The sequence below is a fragment of the Chrysochloris asiatica genome, unplaced genomic scaffold (genome assembly GCF_000296735.1).
Source record: "Chrysochloris asiatica unplaced genomic scaffold, ChrAsi1.0 scaffold00023, whole genome shotgun sequence".
In the NCBI taxonomy this organism is placed as follows: domain Eukaryota; kingdom Metazoa; phylum Chordata; class Mammalia; order Afrosoricida; family Chrysochloridae; genus Chrysochloris; species Chrysochloris asiatica.
In genome coordinates, this window is record NW_006408541.1 from 11,802,950 (window position 1) to 11,823,064 (window position 20,115).

Here is a 20,115-nt window from a genome sequence, read left to right on the forward strand (position 1 = left end):
TTTTTTTTTTTTTTTTTAAAAAAGCCTATCTTGATACTCAGCTCCCACCTGAACCTACATCTGAATTCCCAAGTTGGCTCTCAGGAGAGAAAAACCACATAGGTCCTCGTAGGAACATTTCTAGATTGTCCACTACTGCATCCCTAAAGGCTGGCCTGCATTCAAATGTGGCCTGAATAATGAAAATAGTGCGGTTAGGTTGTTTCTAGGGAAAATGAGATGAAGTATACTTTGTATCATGTTTGGCACAAAGCAGTTGTTTAATAAACATCTGTTGCTATTGTTACTCCCTTGGACTCTCACAAATACCTCTCAGCTTCCAGAAGCTGGGCTTCACGAAAGCATCGACTGAACCACTGGGCCCAGTTGGGCCAGCTTCTTTCCTCCAGGGAGAGGTAGAAGTTGGTCACAATACAAAACTCTACTCTTTGGGCCTCCAGAAAGGAGGAGGCCCAAACTGGGTTGCTATTTTGCCTTTATGAAGCTTGGGGACTTCCATAAAATTCCATCATTGCCCCTAGGGAACCTACATCCAACTGGCAACAATACTGAAAAAGTATTACTCTAGATGAGATTTCTAGAGAATTTGGGGTGGAATCTGTGTCTTCTAGGTCTAAGGCATTGTCTTCCATCCTCTTCCATACTTAGCAATGGGAATTTAACCCAACCAGAGAAGGCAAAAGCTGACAGAGAGCAACAGGATTCAGAAAAGAACTCAATGCCCAACCCTGCCACAGGCTTCAGTGTGGGCAAGAGGCTCCTTCTAGGCCTCACAGACCTGAAGCCATTTCCTGGCAGTCTCCATGTTTGTACTGTGAACTGCGCAGAGCCAGAGGAAAGTTAAATATAGTCCTAGCATCCCCACTGAACGGCTCCCCGCATTGGTGCCCGAGAGTGCCACCTTGTGGCTCACTCCCTACTCCTCTGTGGAATAAAAACCATCTCAAGGGAAGGACATTATCAAGATGGCCGCCTCAGGAAACACTTGGGGTTGAGAGAGAGAGAGAGAGAGAGAGAGAGAGACTGCCTGTTTGTGTGAGAGGGGTGTGTGTGTGTGAGAGAGAGAGAGAGTCTGTGTGTGTGTGTATATGTGTGTGTGAGAACATGGTTTTTTTCTCTCACTGCTGGCTGCTGCCCCACTTCTTCTGGTTGCTAAATCATTACCAAAATGGCTTCCCCAGAAAACTTGGGGAAGAACCTGAAGTCTGGGCTGGGCCTAAATCCACGCCTCCCAGCAGATACTCACCATGTCAGTCAAGCTGCAAAACTCTTCCAGTCTGAGGAGCATCTCCTCAATGGTCTCTTCTACCTCCTTTGCCTGAAAAGAGACAATATCCTAGAGATTAGTATGTGGTTTCCAGGGAGACAAACGCCCCGTCATTTTTTTTTTTTTAAAAGCACAAAGTCTTAGGATTATGTGCCCAGTTCCTTCTAGACCTTCTTCCCCTTTTCAAAACCTCTGCAGCCTCATTTGAAATAGTGATCAACTGATGACAATCTTGACGCCCATCAAGAAAGGACTGAGTAAAACCACTGAGGAACATCACTCTACACAGTTCATAAAACGGACAAGATAGATTTTTAAGAGCTGACAGGAAAGAAGAGAGCTACTCCTTATGGTTCCCATTACAGATGAGGAAATGGAGGACAGAGAGGTGAAGTAAGTTGCTCAAAGTCACACAGCTAACAAGTGGTGGAGCCAGGATTCTAATGAAGTAGGTTTAAGTCCACAGCCTCAAGACCTTCTCTCATAATGCCTCCTGAAAAGCCACAGAGAAAAAAAGCAAGTAGCCGGATATGCAGACCATAAACCAACAACAAAAATGTTTATAATTCAACAAAAAAAGTGCCTGGAATAACATATACCAAACTGTTAATAGTTAAAGGATGTATTTATTTATATTCCAACATCTACCAATTTGTTTTATTGAGGTGGCTTGAATGATGTTATGATGTTAGAAACTATGAAAGGTTAGTGGTTCAAACCCATGCAACAGTTCATGGGGCAAAAGATCCGGCGACCTGCTCTAATAAAAATGACACCTTAGGAAACCCTAGGAGGCAATTCGACGTTGCCACATGGGGTTGCTAAGAGTCAGAATTGACTTGCCAACACTACCAACAATAGCTAAGCCCAGAGGAATCGAAATTGGGGAATGTTACTGTCTCCTACTTACAGAGTCCTACATTCAGAAGTTGTCAGGACCAAGTTGTAACGTGAATGAGAGGCACAGACCAGAGGGGCTTGTGGCGCTCTAGAAAGCAGTGCAGCCAGCCACCACCAGCCACCAGGAAATGCAGGCCCAGAACTGTCAGAGATTTCCATCTTTCAAGGTAAGCCAGAAATTCGAATTTCAGGAGAAATGTCCCAATTTTTAAATATGGACACAATTAAAAAAAAAAAAAAAAGCTAATGCTTCACAGGCCAAACAAAGCATGTCTGAGATCTACCAACTTACAGCCCCCACCTTTGTTGTTGTTAGGTACCACTGAGTCCGTTTTAACTTAGACTGACCTAGAAACACTGCCCAGTCCACTTACACATGTGGAAAAACTAGTTTCAACTTTTATTCCCTCAAGTATGTGCTAATTTCTTGATGTATAAAATACCAATCTTTTTTTTTTTTTTTTAAATTACCAGGGCATCTAAGAAGAAAGTTCATCTAGAACATGAACCACTTCCTCTGGCATTTCCAGACATTTCTGGACAGGCCTAGTACCCACCCCCTGCACCTGAAGCATCCCCTCACCGCCCACACGTCCCCAGAGAAATGTTTATACAGGGCTGGTGCCTGCTGCTTCCAGCGCCAGTGATCACCACCACAACAAAATAAACCACTGCATAAAACCCATCTTTCTAGATGAAGTATAAATAGTACCAAGTGCGATTTTAAACTCTCAAACCTGCACCTCACAACTGGAGCTATTTCTGCCCCTGAATCGAGCAGACTTGAGGCAGAAGAGGGTCATGGTGGTGGGAGGACTGGGGGACACAAAGGAAGCCCCCCTCCTCCTCACCCCAAAAGTAAAATCATGGTATGACACATGATTAGAGACAGATGGGGAAGGCAGGCTGGTGGCTCTGTCTGACCCCGAGGAAACCAAGAGATGAGAGGAGAGAGATGTTCCTAGAACAGCAAACCAAACCGGCTGCCCTTGGGTCAACTCCGCCTCATAGCATCGCCAGACTCGAGCTGTTTCATGGGTTTTCCATAGCTGTCTTTACACAAGCAGGCTGCCACATCTTTCTCCCGCAGGGCAGCTGATGGACTCAAACTAACAACCTTTCGGTTAGCAGTCGGGTGCTTTAACTCCTGCGTCACCAGCACACCTCCCTCAGAACACAGGTATAAACAACGGCACCCAGTGTCAACACGCTTAGGGACGCAAAACATATAGGATGGCCCCCATCCCAACATGTTTTTGAAGCTTTCTGCTTGTAGGAAATGTATCTCAAGTGTCACTAGAAAGAAAGTCAGTCCGTCCTGGGTTCAAATTTCATCTCCTCTTTTGCTAGTCAGCTGACCTTGGTGACTTAGCTACTGGCTACATTTCTGGTTCACCAGTAGCAGGAACCACCATACCCATGTGGAGGGGTTGCTGTGAAGTTAGCCTGAGACAATGGTGGTGGCTGTGTGTCATGAAGTTGTTTCTGACTCATAGCAACCCAGGACAGAGTTTGCAAAGGCTGTAAATCTTTATGGGAGCAGAAAGCCTATCATTCTCCCGAGAAGTGACTGGTAGATTTGAACTACTGACCTTGCAGTTAGCAGCACAGCTCATAATCCACTATGTTACCTGGGCTCTTACCCTGAGACAATTGTTGTTCAGTGCCATTGGGTTGGTTCTGACTCACAGTGACCCTGTATAGGCTTTCCAAGAAGCAGCTGGTAAGCTTGAACCACTGACCTTGTGGTTCAAACCAACCTTGTAGTCCAGCGCATCAACCCACAGCGCCACATCAGGACTCCTGAGACAATAAATGTACCTAAGTCATTCAGCGACGTGCCGACACACAGTAGGTGTGTAAGAGGTTACTTTATGTATTTCTCTTACAAGATGATGGAAATGGTGGGTTAGCATTATGGGGGGGGGGGGCTTCAAAAAGCTCATGGAAAAATGGAATTAAAAGAAAAGGGAATTCTTCCACCAACTTTCTGAAGCCCCCTTGTATATAAGTACGCTGCCACTATCAGTCAGTTTGTGGTCCTGCGATAGCTTGTGTGTGGCTGGAAGCTCTACCATGGGTTTCAAAGACCAACAGAGTCACCCCATGGTCGATAGGTTTCAATGGAGACTAGAAAAAAAGGACCGGAGATCTAACACCAAGAAATGAACCTCCAGGTCACACCAGAATGGTGTCTGATGCAGTGCGGGAAGATGAGTCCCATGGACCCAAACCTATCAATGGCCATGAAGATGGTGTGTTGTTGTTGTTGTTAGGTGCCATCGAGTCGGTACCGACCCATAATGCCCTTATGCACAGCAGAACAAAACACTGCCTGATCCTGGGCCACCCTCACTACTGTTGCCACGCTTGAGACCATCGATGCTGCCACTTGGCCAATCCATCTCGTTGGGGGTCTCCCTCTTTTTCTCTGACCCTCCACCTTATCAAACATGATACCCATATTCAGTGACTGGTCCCTCCTGACAATATGTCTTTAGTCTGGCCACCTTGGCCTCTAAGGAGCACTCTGGCTGCACTTCTTCCAAAATGGATCTAGTGATTCTTTTGGCAGCCCATGGCACTTTCAATATTCTCCTTCAATGACCTTTCAATGTTTCGTTCAGGCACATATAAAACCTCCCAGTGCAGTAGCCACCTCAGCCCCAGAGCATGGAATGTGCCAAACCTGCTTTGTTCAAGACAAATAGGAACAGAGATACTTATGCAAATCCCTGTCGAGTCAGTGGTAATTAACGACAACAACATGGATCATCTCATTTGATTCTCACAAGAACCTACGTATGGTCTCCCCTCCCCACTTTTTATTGCACGAACTACAAAACCGAGAACCAGAGAGGTTGAGTCACTTTCTCAAGGCCACACAGCTAACAAATAATGAAGTGAGAATATGACCCTGAGAAATCCAACTCTAGAGCCAAGTTCACAACCCCTAAGACACTCTTTAGGTAGAAAGGTGCACCCTGTCAGCGGTCTCTCTCTTGACCTCCTTCCCGGGTATGTAGGGCCGGGCCCCAAAGCAGGAGGCTGTGATAAAGCATTTCCTCTGCTAAGGGAGAACAAGTCCAATATATGTCTAACAACAGGACGGAGCTCAGATTAGCCACCCCACCATGCCCATGAATCATTCACAGGACAATTTTCTCTCAAGATAATCCCCTAAATGGCCTATGACGAGATGAGCGTCCTGCAGACTGCAGCCCACACGCCTTTTTAGCCAGCCCATAAGCAACATGAAAGCCTCTTGGTTCTTTGTAACCCTCCGGCATCCATTGTGCCACTCCTGGGGAAGGAGGCAAATGGCTCACTTTAAGTGCCATTCAGGGAACAACCAGCCAAGATGGCGAGGGCACGTTTTTAACCTGTGAAGCATGGTGCCTGTCTTTTCCTTCCACCTCCTCTCTTCTCCCAAAGTGCTGCCGTTCCAAGCTTCCCCGGATGAGCATGCCAAAAATACTGACAACAGGGCTAACCCCAGCCCCAGCCCACCAAGTTCTGGGCACAAGAAAACAGAAAGACCCACCATCTGCAGTCTTTTGCAACTCAACAAATGGCCACTATTGTCTAGCTGCTCAGCCCGAACCCCATGGAGCACCCTGGGCTCCTCTTTCTCAGCTCCCCACCCCACATCCAATCTGCCAGCAAACCATGTCGGTTCTATCTTCAAGATGTCTTCATGTCTGTCACCACCACCGTGGTTCAAGGTACCGCCATCTCTCGCTGGGATTAGTGCTGTAGCCAGTGAGTTGTGCAGGTGAGAATGAACGAAATGTGCTTTGTTCAAGACAACCAGGAACACGGATATTTAGGTAAGTTCCCCCAATTCTACAATGTTTCAAACTTAAAACACATTATGAGGGTCAAAGGGAGCCCTGGAGGTAAAATGGTTAAGAGCTGCATTACTAACTGAAAGGCTGGGGGTTCAAATCCACTAGAAGATCCAAGAGAGGAAAGCCTGCTGATCAGCTCCCATAAAGATGAACCAAACCCACTGTCAAGTCGAGTCTGGCTCACAGACACCCTGTAGGGTAGACCAGAGCTGCCGTGTGGGGCTTCCAAAGGAAGTAAATCTTTATGGAAGCAAACTGCTACATCCTTCTCTGAGGAGTGGCTGGTGAGTTTGAGCCACCAACCTTTCAGTTAGCATCTGAGCCCTTAAGCACTGTGCCACCAGGTCACCTCCCATAAAGATTACAAGCCTACCAAATCCGATGGGTGGGTCTACCCCAGAATTGCCATGAGGTGGAATCTACTCAGTGGCGTCCAACAATGACACGAATACTAAACAGTGAACATGTCTGTTGGCTGAATGTGACCTGAATTCAGGCCCCTGATCTCTCAGTGTCTTTCAAACACAAAGATATCCACAGTGGGCAAATCTATAGAGATGGAGAGTAGACAGCGGTTGCCTATAGCTGGGGGCCTGAGGGGTGACAGCTTAAGGGATGCATGTTTCTTTTTGGGGTGATGAAAATGTTCTAACATGGAATCCTTATGAGAGCTGCACAAGTCTGAATATACAAAACACTTGAATCAGACACTTTATATGGGTGACATCATACATGAATTATAGCTCAATAAAGCTGTGAAAATACACACACCACACACATATGGACAGAACACACACGACCCACTCAACCCTGGCCAAACACTGGGCCATTTAAAATCTGAACCTTTTATTACAATGTTTTAAAATAAAAGCTAGGTATTTGGATTTTTATGTGAAAACTTCCACTTAAAAGTTGGCAAACATGTGGGTTTTTTTTTTTTTTTTTTAATCTAATCATGGCAGGTCGGGTTTCCCAGCCCAGCAGCCAGCCTCCTCCAGCTAGGCTGGGCCTGGATACGTGTGGATACGTAAAGGAGGTGAAAATGGGATTTGCCTCCACATCTCTGTTGACCAGGAGACAGAAAAAGTAGCCTCAATTCTGTGAGGTGGATGAAGCGGAGTAGGGAAAGAAGGTAGAAAGACCACAGGTTGAGACAAGTCACCAAACCAAGGGCTAAAACAAGCAGATAAAATGACTCTCCAGATAGCCTTAGGTTTGAGATAGAAGCCGGAAGGATCTGGAAGCTTACTTGATAAGTTAGTTCTCAAGCAAGGGACCCAGAACACCCTTCTTCCAGCAGAGATCCCATCCTGTTTCCAAACAAATCTTTGACCTTGAGGTTCAACTGTCCATAGCACCGGCCACCATACTCTAACGCCTCCTAACCTTGACTTCCAGGAAGCACAATTTTAATTTTATATCAGTGGCCAAAATGTCAGGGGCATGTACTTTGCAGAAAATAATGACTAAATTGCACATGTAGCAATTACTGAATTGGTGTATCTTCTGCTATGTGCATTTTCAAGACCACCACAAAAAATCCAAATCAATCCTTTTTTATAATGCACATAATACTTTTGGGCCCAGTTCATTCCCCTCCTAGGTTTTTAACCTACAGACATATCCTTTGTTCCATCCTACAAAAGCAAAATGAAGCCCTTGACAGAGACAGGCACTGCAGCAAACTTAGAGACAGCAGTTAGGTCCCACATAACCGTAACCTGGCTGCCCATCTCCAGGGGAATGGCTACAAGAATGACAATTCGGATAGTGAAATTCTGCTTGGTTGCTAAAAATCACTGGGCACGCATGTAGGCATATGGAAAGAGCTCCAACAGATGTTGCTATTGTTAAGTACCATTGAGTTGAGACCCACTCACAGCGACCCTGAAGAGGGTTTCTAAGGAGTGGCTGGTGGATTTGAACCACTGTCTAGCACTGATCTACAGTGCCACAGCTAAGCTTGATGCAGAAGCAGGCTGAGACAAAGAGTGGGATGTGGGGAAATACCGGCCATACTTATCTGGAAGGAGCCATGGAAACCCAACTGTCCTTGGTGAAGCAACTAGGGGTTAAAGAACATGGGTAGGAGGAAGCTTACTAATCATGGCCACTGGGGCCTTTTGAATTTGGTAACGTTGTTATTAGCTGTCCCTGAGGGGTCCTGACTCATGGTGACTCCACACACAACAGAACCAAAGGCGCCCTGGTCCTGTGTCAGCCCCTTGGTGACTAGTGGACTGCACAATTATGACCCATGGGGGTTTCCGTGGCTGATTTGTCTAAGTGGATTGCTGGAGCGCTCCTCTTAGTTTGTCTTAGTCTGGAAGCTTGGCTGACACGTGTTCAGCATCATAGCAACACAGAAGCCTCTACTGGCAGACGAGTGGTGATTGCCCATAAGGTGTGGTGGCTGGGACACTCCCACACACAAACCAGGGATTCTACCACTTACCTACCACTGGTCACCTTGTGCACACATCATGTATTTTTAAAGCAAAACTTTTTTTTTTTTTTTTAATAAAACCAGCTCCTGTTCTAAAGAACCACAGGCCAAATTTCCCTAAGACTGCACAAAAGGAATAATTTCAGATCCCACGAGAGCGTAAGAGAGCTGGTGACTCATTTGGGGCAAGCATTCAATTACTGTGTTTTGAAAACCCGAAGTTGGAATCCACGGTTGGGCTGATGCCCACAGGTGCAGAGAATGAAAATGTGGGATCTTCATTCAGCACTAAACACTGCATATGTCAGGGCTCAGCGTGTATCCCTCGGCTTCTCCTGCTCCAAGGGAGAGCCCCAAAGATGAGAGCGGCTCTCTTGTACTCTCTTTTACCCAGAGCCTGGTTCATAGTCTGTGCCTAGAACCTGCAAAGTAAATGTCTATAGAATCCATGAAGAACTGATAACGAATGGTCCCCAATTGCTGGCAATGGGCCAGACACCATGCCAAGTATTTCCTGAGAGTCATCTTGTCAACCCCACAAGCACCGATGAGATGAGGCGCTGAGAGAGGTCCTGAGCTCAGAGCCAAGATTTACGGCCACATGCTCCCACCACTCAGCTGGTCCTGGGGCAGGGAGCCCAGATGCCCACAGAGGGTTCTGTTCCCACTAATACTGACTGTGTTACACAGGACCAGGGGTTGTGGGCACAGCAGTCATCAGAGCAGGGGACAGTAGGGCTCTTGTGGCTCTGGGCACTTATGCACATACAAGCTGGCAGTCTGGGTCAAGTCCATGGTCCCGGGAATCACCTGGAGTGTGTGGAAAATTTCTACTCCAACACATCTGGGGTTGCCACGAGTCACAATTTGCTGGAAGGCAGCTGGTTTTGTCAGCCATACACAAAAAGACTTCTTTTTTTGCCATTTAAAATTTGTTTATGGAAAAGAAGAGTATGTGGTATCCACCAATACATAGCTTGCTGTTTTCACTTAGTGTTGTACGTTGGAGATTGCTGCTCATCAGCACCCGTGGAGTTGACTCATACCGCTTCCAGAGTTGTCCCCAGTTCAGGGCATCGTTTATGCTGATAGGCACGGAGCTTGTCTCCAATCTTTGGGAACCCATTTGTATTGAAGCGTCTCAGTTAATGGTTGTATTGGGAACCCTCAGTCCAGGCTCCAGCTGACCCTTACCCAAAACATGATGGCGTATGATAAGGGGCTGCCCAGGCCTGAGAACAGGACGTCCACTTACGGGTGGCTTCATGGTCGAAAGGCTGAAACTTCTTTCTGAGGAAGCTGCCCCTCTCTAAGCCCCTTACACTGCTGCTCAGGGAGCCCAGCTGGGCCTCATCACTTGCGTAGCCACAACATCCCCTCTCTGGTCTCCCTGTTGCCACCTAGGCCCACAATGCAGCCAGCAGGGCTCTCTAATCCATAAATTGGATCACAGCAGGCTCACCCCTGCCCCCAGCTCCACCCACCCCCAGCCCTTAGAATAAAACACGGACTCCTCCCCATGGTGCGCTCCCCTGCCTGGCCCAGCCCGGCCCCCACCTCTCGGTAGCTCATCAGGGTCCAGCTCTCAGATGTTCCCACTTCAACTCACCCCTCCGGCTGTCCCCAATGCTGCTGTGCTTTTGCCCAGCTAGTTCCTTCTGAACCCCTTTGAAGGGTCCCTCAGGCACAAAGGTAAATGCTAACAGACACAGCCAATGTTCATAGCAGCAATATTTACAATAGCAAAAAGATGGGCACTAAGTGCCCATCAACTGAAGAATGGATACACAAACTGTGGTACATTCACACAATGGAATATTATGCTACCTTGAAGAATAACAAGGAAGCTGCAAACCACCGTATAACATGGATGAATCCTGAGGACATTATGCTGAAATTGTTGTTAAGTGCCATGTACTGACTCATAGCGACCTTATGCACAGCAGAACGAAACACTGCCCAATCCTGAGCCAACCTCATACTGTTGCCACACTTCAGTCCACTGATGCTGCCACTTGGCCAATCCATCTCGTTGGGGGTCTTCCTCTTTTGCTCTGACCCTCCACCTTACCAAACATGCTAAGTCAATCACAGAAGGACAAATATTACATAAGACCATTGTTGCAAAAGCTTAAGAAAAGATTCCCATACTAAAAGAAAAAAAAATTTTTTTTTTCTTTGTTGGGTACCAGGGGTGAGAGCTCTGGTAGCGTAGTGGTTACGAATCGAGCTGCGAACCTTAAGGTCAGCAGTTCGAAACTACCAGCCGCTCCATGGGAGAAAGATGAGGCTTTCTACTCCCGTAAAGATTTACACCCTCGGAAACCCTGTACAGGGTCTCTATGGGTCGGAACCGACTCCATGGCACTTAACAACAAACAACAACAACAAGGGGTGAGAGGGAGAGGATGGTAGATCACAGGATGTGGGGGCAGACACATCGTAGTTCGGGTGTTGGGGAAGGCAATACACAAGAAGGGGGAGGGGAATGAAAGAACAAGATAGACAGGGGAACACTGAGGCAGGTTTGCACAGGCTATATGGGACAGAGGTAAATAGTGATGTATGCTTGACTTTGGAACAACAGGGCTCTGTGATACAGGGATCTAGGCATAGTCTGAATGGGTAAAAAAGAAGGGAAGTAATGTTAAGATGGAGTCCTGGTGTGGTGCTGTGGGTAAATGCACCAGACTGCAAAGCCATTTGAACTGCAAGGTCAGTGGTTCAAGCTCACCAGCTGCTCCTCCAAAACCCTATACAGGGTCGCTAATAGGTTGGCAATTGGCTCGATGGCAATTAACAACAACAACATTAAGATGCTTGATTGTCTTAGGAATATCGGTTTCCCTTGTCTACTACTGTAAAATAGACACTTGAGTGGGATAGAAAGGAATATCGGGAAACCTGATTACAGAAAGCCTGTAAGCCTGTCTTCAGCCTATAACTGACTGGAATAATTAAAAGCAGTTCAAGGATGTGCCCAGTACAACAGGCTTCTTGTAAATAGAACCTTAGGTGGAATCCTGAGGCCCATTCAGAACCTTGTGAGGTGGGACATTCCCACTTGAAAGGAGATGGAGACCATCTCGGAGCATCTAAAGGAACAGAAGACACTTACTGAAAGAGAGATCAGCAAGAAAAAACAAAATCAAAAACAAAAATGGCAGTCTGTTTGGCTATTACAAGAACAAGCAAGCTGTTCATCATGGAGTCATCAAGGCAATCAATCAAGTCCCTTCAGGACAAACCCCCTTCCAAGACTGAAACTCAAAGGGAACACATTAGCAGGCATGTAAGCTTGCTGGTGACCCACTGGTGGAATCAGGGAAAGTCAGTAATGAAAATATGGGCTGAGTTCCACCATGTTCCATAGACTCTTGTCGACCTTGACATAAGAGAGAGAAAGGAAGAAGGGCTGGTTGGTCCAAAGTTTGGGAGATTTGGGAACTCCTGAGCCCATGAACACTGACCTAGCCACAGAGTGAAGCATCCAGCTGATATGAAGTGGGGGAATATACACAAGACAAACTTGCAGATAGTACCCATTTGACCTAGCTTCCATGGCTTGATGACCAGAGCTCAACTAGAATACAAAGAAACTTGATAAAAGAAGCAAGTGTAAATTGCTACAATCTGATGAACTTGACCTATACTTAATGGATGTAGCAGTTCAAAATACCAACTGAGAGGGATGGGGTCTTCACATCAAGGATCAATCCTATTCCCTCTGTATACAGGGTTGATAGGGGCAGGGAACTTAGACATTGGCTACTTAAAATGGGGGGAGGAGGGCCTATAAGGGCACAAAGTGACTGGCTTACAAGTATTCAAGAGGGAGTTTAGTTTCAGAGTGTGTGGGGGAAGGTAGAATCCCCATTGATTAGTTTTCATCTTGTGTAGACAGGTCTGGTGAAAGGAGATGGGGATAAGATTTCTATGATTCAATAGTGAGTAATTGTTATCATGACTAACTGTGATTGTCACAACTGTAAAGTAGAAGTTTTGTAACATAGAGAGGGGAGTAGTTAATCTTGCATTCCAGGAACACAGGACCCTAGAACCATCAGGGGAGAAGATCACAAGTGGTCTGATGGACTCAAGCATGGCAATAGTAGTGAGGGTGGCCCAGGATCGGGCAGTGTGCTGTTCTGCTGTAATAAGGTCACTATGGGTTGGTACCGACTCGATGGCACCTAACAACAACAACAACAAATCCAGAGAAGCAGCGACACCAGAGATGGAGGCAGAGATGGGGACATGGAGAGAGAGAGCAGCTGAGGACTCTACACTCATGGAAAGAGAAAGGCTGTATGCTGGAGGCCAGGAGACAGGCTTACAGATGTGCCCTTTGGTTGTTTAAATGATTATATTTTCCTGAGTGTTTTTGTATACATCAAACAAACAAACAAAAAAAAACCCCAAAAACAGAGGGAATAGAAGTAAATACTGTTAAATGATGCAGAGAGGATTGTAATCATTGCAACGAAACAAAATATGATAGGATGAGTACAAAACCAACGTTTTTCCATGTAAACTATCACTCAATTCACAAAAAACGCTTTTTAAAAAAATGTTAATGGGGATCAGTCTCAATGTAGGAGAGACAACAGGGAAGAGTAGGGACTATAGCAAACAGGGACCACAACTAGGGGGATAGGACTCTAGGTCTCCTCAGTCTATGCCAACTTCACAGCATCTACTACAATTGAGAAGGAGCCCTGGTGGTGCCACGGTGAAGCACTCGACTGCTAACTGAAAAGGTTGTCGGTTCGAACCCACCAGTGACTCCATGAGAAAAAGATGTGACCATCTACTCCCGTAAAGATTTACAGCCTTGGGATCCCGACGGGGCAGTTCTACTCTGTCCTACAGGGAACCAACTTGATGGTGATGGGTCAGGTTTGGGTGTTTCTACTACAAGGTAGTTTATCTGTCTGACTTTTCACTAGTTAGTTCATCTCTTCAACTACAATGCTAGCTCCTTGAGGGCAAGAAGGACATCTGCCTTGCTGACCTCTCCCCAGAGTCCAGTTCAGGACCAGGCATGCGGCAGGTCTACTGCAAAGATTTGAGGGATAAATTAGTAATACAAAGTGCATCTTTGAGACCGAGCAGACTGTGCCCTGGAGTCTTCCACAGACTTCTATTCTGAAGGTCAAAACCTCCAACGCCAGCAGGTAACAAGGGTGGGACATGTGCCAGGGAGCTTCCCACAGGCAAGTGTGTGCAGAGTGGACATAACAGAATATTCTTAGTGTCCACAAAGCACCAGCCTAGTTCTTCTGGAAACTCAAGGCCATGTTTGGATAATTTCTGTTTCTGGAGATTTGTAAGGACACATGATTGCACCTTTTTTTTTTTTTTTTAAAGCACCGTAACAACACTAAGGAGCTCTGGTAGCGTAGTGGTTAGGAATCCGGCTGTGAACCGCAAGGTCAGCAGTTCGAAACTACCAGCTGTTCCATGGGAGAAAGATGAGGCTTTCTGCTCCCATAAAGATTTACAGCCTTGGAAACCCTGTACAGGGTTGCTACCAGCTGTTCCACAGGAGAAAGATAAGGTTTTCTGCTCCCGTAAAGATTTAAAGCCTCGGAAACCCTGTACAGGGTCGCTATGGGTCGGAACTGACTCCACGGCACATAGCAGCAGCAGTAGCATCCCCTGCTCACTCTAAAGCCCCTCCGTACCACCGTGAGGGTCAGCAAATGCTGGCTTCCTTCATTCCCCTCTATCTAACCCCTGCCCCCATCACTGGGCTAAACAGCTCAGGAATCAAATGGAATTTAGCCAGGAAACTTCCTCTCCTAAGCGGGTACCAGCACTCAGCCACTGGGGAGGCCACTGAGCTCACTCCTCCATAAATCACAAGGCAACTCGAGGCACACACCTCTCCCTGCCATCTTGAAGCAACTTCCGGAGAGCCCTCCTGAAACTGTCCCAAAAGAAGAAGTAAAAGAGAAAAGAGAAAGTGGTTGAACAGAAACCCACCAAGGCCCTGGAAAAAGTAAACTGCTTACCTGACAACCAATGCCAATAAGCTGCCCCATCCATCTTTGGTTCCAATGTGAAGCACTGGGTTACAAGGGCCCAGTCCCTGGATGGTTCCTCCCTCACTAGCCTTGTCTCTCACTGCTCCCCTTTGGCCTACTGCTCTTCTCTCCACCCCACCCAGGGCCTTTGCATGTGCTCTTTCCCCATGCTAGGTATATTTTTCTCCTCCCATTGGATCTGGCTAACTCCTAGTCATTCTGTAGGGAGTCAGTCTAAAATGCCACTGCCTCCAGGAAGCCTGCCCTGATCACACCCAGCCAAGGTGGGGTCCTGCTTTCATTCACTCTCCTAGGTCTCTGCATAGTCCTCTGTGGTAACTGCGGTGTCAGCTTTCTCTGAGAGGCCTTCCCCACCCTCTAGCCTCCCAAACACACACTCTCAACCCCTATGTTAGGTTTTCCCTGGCATTCATTGCACATTGGAAGTTTGGTTTATGTGACTATTATCTGTCATCACTGTAAGGGCAGGAAATGTGTGTGGCTTACAGGCCTGGCACATGTAGGGGCTTGGTGTGTTGAATAAAGTAAGCCGCACTTGGCTGGGAAACCAAGGACACCCCTAAGGCTGGGCTTCCTGGTGGAGACACCTACTGTCCCATCCACCTAAAAGCACAAAGTGACCCTGGGTGAAGGGCCAATGGGGTTTCTGTTCCCAAACAAGACTTCCCTTTTCTAGCTCACGTGTCCACCAGATATTATTACCTGAGAATGAATGAAGCTGGGCAGAGAGGCTGCACATGATGCTCTGAAACTGTTTCCTTTGGTAAATAAACTTCAACAAGGCTCTAAGTGGGTTTATTGCTGCGTGCAGCCACAGGCTCTTCATTACGTTGCTTACAAATGAGCCTGAGCCACCCCACGTCTGAATTAGAGAGCCTCAAGTGAGGAAATGAAGTTAATACACGCAGTTTCTCGGGAAGGCAGTCCCTAATAGACGCTACATGAAGCTGGGGTTTGGCCGCTGGGCACAATGACATCTTACTACTGACAGAAAGGGAGAGAAAAGGAAAAAGAAACTCAGGAGGCTTAAACCAGTGAAAACTGGAAAACCACCCAGATGCCATCCCTGGGGCCACGGCTCCTGAACTATAGCACATCTCTGAAACATCACTTGGAGTCCTTGGGTGGTGGTAACGGTTATCATGCTCGGCTGCTAACCAAAAGGTTGGAGGTTCGAGTCCACCTAGAGGCACCTCGGCAAAAGGGTCTGCTGATATATTTCTAAAAATTCAGTCATTGACAACCCTCTGAAGCAGTTCTACACTGACACACATGGAATCACCATGAATTGGAATCGGCTTGATGCTCATTGGTTGATTGGTTTGCTTGTGTCACTTAGGAAGTTGGAGACTCAGCTTCCTCAGCTATAAAATGGCCGTAACATCTAAGTCACTGGGTCAGTGCCACACTGCAACGACATCATCCTGAATAGCTCAGTATACTGCAGGCACAGAGTACAAGGGAGCATCAAAAAGTTCCTAGAACAAAATGGAATGAAAACAAATGGAATTCTCCCACAAAAATTTTGAAGCCCTCTTGATATGTGCTCAGGAATTAGGAACATTTATTAGTTAATTGTGGAATACTAGGCAGCTAGAGAATGACCTACACTACACCATCCAATATGGAAGTCACATGTGACTGTGGGTGTTAGGTGCCATTGAATCAGTTCCAACTCACAGCGACCTTACATATAACAGAAGGAAACCCTACCCGACCCTGTGCCCTTCTCACATCTGTTTTGAGCCCATAGTTCCATCCACTGTGTCAATCCATCTCATTGAGGGTCTTACTCTACCAAGCTCAGTGTCGTTTTCTAGGGACTGATGCTTCCTGATAACACGCCCAAAGTACGTCAGATGAAGTCTCCTTATCTTTGCTTCTAAGGAGTATTCTGACTGTATTCCTTTTGAGATTGTTGTTGTTGTTAGGTGCCATCGAATCGGCACCGACTCATAGCGACCTTATGCACAGCAGAACAAAACACTGCCCGATCCTAGGCCAACCTCACTACTGTTGCCACACTTGAATCCACTGATGCTGCCACCTGGCCAATCCATCTCGCTGGGGGTCTTTCTCTTTTTCTCTGATCCTCTATCTTACCAAACATGATATCCTTCTCTAGCGACTGTTCCCTCCTGACAATACATCTGAAGTATGAGAGACGAAGTTTGGCCATCTTGGCTGCACTTCTTCCAAAACAGATCTATTGGTTCTTTTGGCAGCCCATGGTACTTTTAGTATTCTCCTCCAACACCATAACTCAAAGGCATCAATTCTTCTATGGTCTTCCATATTCACTGTCCAGCTTTCGCATGCAAATGAGGTGATTGAAAATAACCTTCCGAGATAGATGTGCTTATTCTCCTGGTGGTCCACAGTACTTTTCAATAGTCTTCACCAATATCTTAATTCAAATGCATCAAGTCTTCACTGGTCTTCCTTATTCACATTTATATGAGGTGATCGAAAATACTGAAAACACTGTGGTTTGAATCAGGCACACCTTAGTCCTCAAGATGACATCTTTGCTTTTCAACACTTTCAAAAGGTCTTTTGCAGCAGATTTGCCCAGTGCAATCCGTCTTTGATTTATTTTTTTGTTTCAGATGAGTTGCTTTAATTTCATGTGGCACGGAATTCTGGGCATAACAAAGACTGAAGAGCAGCTCTGGCAGGATTCTGGGTTGGGTTTACTGACCACACAGCTAAGATAGGACTAAAGAGATGGAAACTTTTCTTCTTTTCTTTTGTTTTTACAGCAGTTTATTCTTAAATGGACAACAGGCTCCAAGACAACATTTCAATCTAACTATAGGTGGCAAGAGACATGACAGCAGGGAATTCAAATACCTTAACAGAAATGGGATCAAGGGTCACCATCGCCTCAGTCACAAAGAACAGCTGATTTTTTTTTTTTTTTTTAACCAGGTTTTTTAATTCCACCTGTGGCCAGGGGCCCTTTCCCTGCAACTTTCATGGTAATTCTTTGAATTTCGTCTGCTCTTTTGGTTTCTGCTAAAAGCCTATCTTCTTGTTCATTTCTTTGTCATCTCTTGGGTTGTTTCAGGGGCAGCTTCTTACCACCTTCTCAGCTCCACATGGTGCCTGCAGCCCCTTCCCCAAACCTGCCACTGAAGGCTGAGCCCATCTTTGATCTCTTGACTGCTGCTACATGTGAGTTGCAAGCACTTAAAACGTGGTTCATCCAAATTGAGATGTGCTGCTTGATATTAAAAGATAATAGAATTTTCCATCAACTTTTTGAAGTCCCCTCTTCTTTCTCTCTTTTTATGGGACTTCTAGAAAGGAGCTCTGGTAGCGTAGTGGTTACGAATCGGGCTGCGAACCTTAAGGTCTGTGGTTCGAAACTAGCAGCCGCTCCGCGGGAGAAAGATGAGGCTTTCTACTCCCGTAAAGATTTACACCCTCGGAAACCCTGTACAGGGTCGCTATGGGTCGGAACCGACTCGAAGGCACTTAACAACAACAGAACAATTACAGAAATGGTTCGTTTACATGTGTGGCTTGAATTACATTTGTTGGACAGTGCTCATGACTGTAATATGTTACACTTAAAAAACTGTGACATTGGTCACCTATCATAAAACTCGCCCCCATAAGATGCTCAATTCCGTGGGTTCTAGCCTATTTCCCAAGTTGTACAACCATCACCACTAATTCCAGAATGCTTTCATTCTGAAGCACGGTATCCAGATGTCCACGCTATTTTGAGCAAAGGAAAGGTGCTGTTGTTGTAAGTGCCGTTGAGTGGGTTCCAATGATAAAGTGACCTGGTATAGGGTTTCCAAGGAGTGGTTTGGTGGGTTTGAACCTCTGACCTTGCAGTTAGCAGTCCAGTGATTACCCTACAACACCAAGACTCCCGTTGTTTTAAGAGCCATTGAATTGGTTCTGACTCATAGCGACCCTGTATAGGTTTTCCAAAGAGCGAATGGTGAGTTTGAACTGCCGAACTTGCAATTAGCAGTCCAGCGCTTATCCTACAGCAGCCTCTCTCCCCGCCCCAAAATCAATGCTAACGTGAGAAGTACTAAAAAGTAGGTTTATAGGAAATCTGGAGATCTTCTACAGATTTTTCCTCTGATTTTGTAGAAATCAAAATTAAAATATATGACTATGCATTCCTACATTTGTAAACGCATTTTCTTCTACACACCAAACGTTTACAGTGGGTTATCTCTGGGAACAAGGACTGGCTGAGGGAGAAAACGTAAGGGTGCTCCCCTTTTATTTTAAATATGTCTTTGCCGTCTGGGGTAAAACTTAAAAGAGCACGAACTGTTTTTGTGAATTTAAAATGGCATGGGTTGAATTTTGGGCCCCAAAAAACTCCTGGTGAACTTGGGTAAACGAGTGACGTGTTCACGGTAACTGGTAACGGACTAGTTTCAGCTTAAGAGAAAGATCCCTTTGAACGCTGTGCTTTTAAAGTAACAAGGACAGATAAGCTATTCCCCTTCATAGCAACCGCGAGCGCACCGCGGCCTCAGGGCTGCCTCGCGCAGACGGAGCCTGCCCGCTCCTCCCTAGCACTTGGCACTCAGTTCGGAGGGCAGGGGCCGCTAGCCTGGACACGGGCAGGGGCAGGACCAGGGCCCTGCCTCCCTATAGGGGCCGGCCAGCAAAGGGCAGCAACTTTGAGCACGCCCGCCCTAAGTTTCGAGGGCCCGGTGGAGGTTGGGGGGTTCCCCGGGTTGGGAATAGGACGCGGGTCTGGGCCCCGGGGTTGCTCTTGGTTGGAGGAGGGAGGCAGGAGCGGGCTGCCATACATCTCTGGGTGGCGCCAGGCAGCCACGGCGCACTGGTCCTCCACTCCGGGCCCAAAGCCCCAGCGCCGGCGCAGAGGATGCTGCGGAGAAGCGGAGGATGCCCGCGGCCAAGTTTAGGCTCGCCGGGAACCCCCTAACCTCGAAACTCCCCGACCTCCACGCCCGGCCCCTACCTCGGCCCCCGGCTCGGGCGTCAGGAAGAGCGCAAGCTCGCGCGCCCCGCTGCGCACCGGCTCTGGCCGGTCGGAGTCCACGAGCAGCATCAGGAGGGCAGCGGGGTCGGACCGGTAGAGGTTGGCCAAGAGTCCGAAGCAGCGGCCCGGCCTCGGAGCCCCGCCCCTGCTTCGCTGAGTCTGACGGAGGCGGGGCAGGTGCGCCCCGCAGCCGAGACTCTGGGAGCTTCTGTCTGCGTGGGCAGCGCCCCCAAGTGGCGTGCGGTGCGCATTGCGCTCAGCCCCCGTACTACCGGGTAAACCCATAATTCGCCAAGTCGTTGGCGGATGGAAACCACGTGGGCTCATGCGGGTTTTCTTTAAATATATATATATGTGTGTGTGTATATATATATATAGTTACAAAGTCCAGACCACTCACAGTGCGTGGGGTTGGGGCCTGGGCATCAATAACTTAAGAAACTCCCCAGGTGATTCTAATATACTGGAATCCCCGTGGTTCAGGGGTTCCTAATGTCATGCTGGGTAAGGTGCAGGGTCAGAGAAAAAGAGGAAAACCCCCAACGAGATGGATCAGCCAGGTGGCATCATTGATGGCGTCAAGTGTGGCAGCGGTAGTGAGGTTGGCCCAGGAT

General features: G+C 47.1%; 1 protein-coding gene across 1 annotated transcript in view; it reads right to left on the reverse strand.

Annotated features, from left to right (window-relative positions):
- Nucleotides 1–19,651, reverse strand: part of BCAS4 (breast carcinoma amplified sequence 4) — a 78,017-nt gene extending 58,366 nt beyond the window's left edge. Inside the window, exons 1-2 of the mRNA XM_006839324.1 lie at nt 19,481–19,651; nt 1,247–1,318 (exon numbers count right to left, since the gene is read on the reverse strand). Of these exons, the coding sequence (XP_006839387.1) occupies nt 1,247–1,318; nt 19,481–19,570 (162 nt within the window). The 5' untranslated portion in view covers nt 19,571–19,651. The remainder of the gene's footprint in view (nt 1–1,246; nt 1,319–19,480) is intronic.
- Between the last annotated feature and the right edge of the window lie 464 nt (nt 19,652–20,115).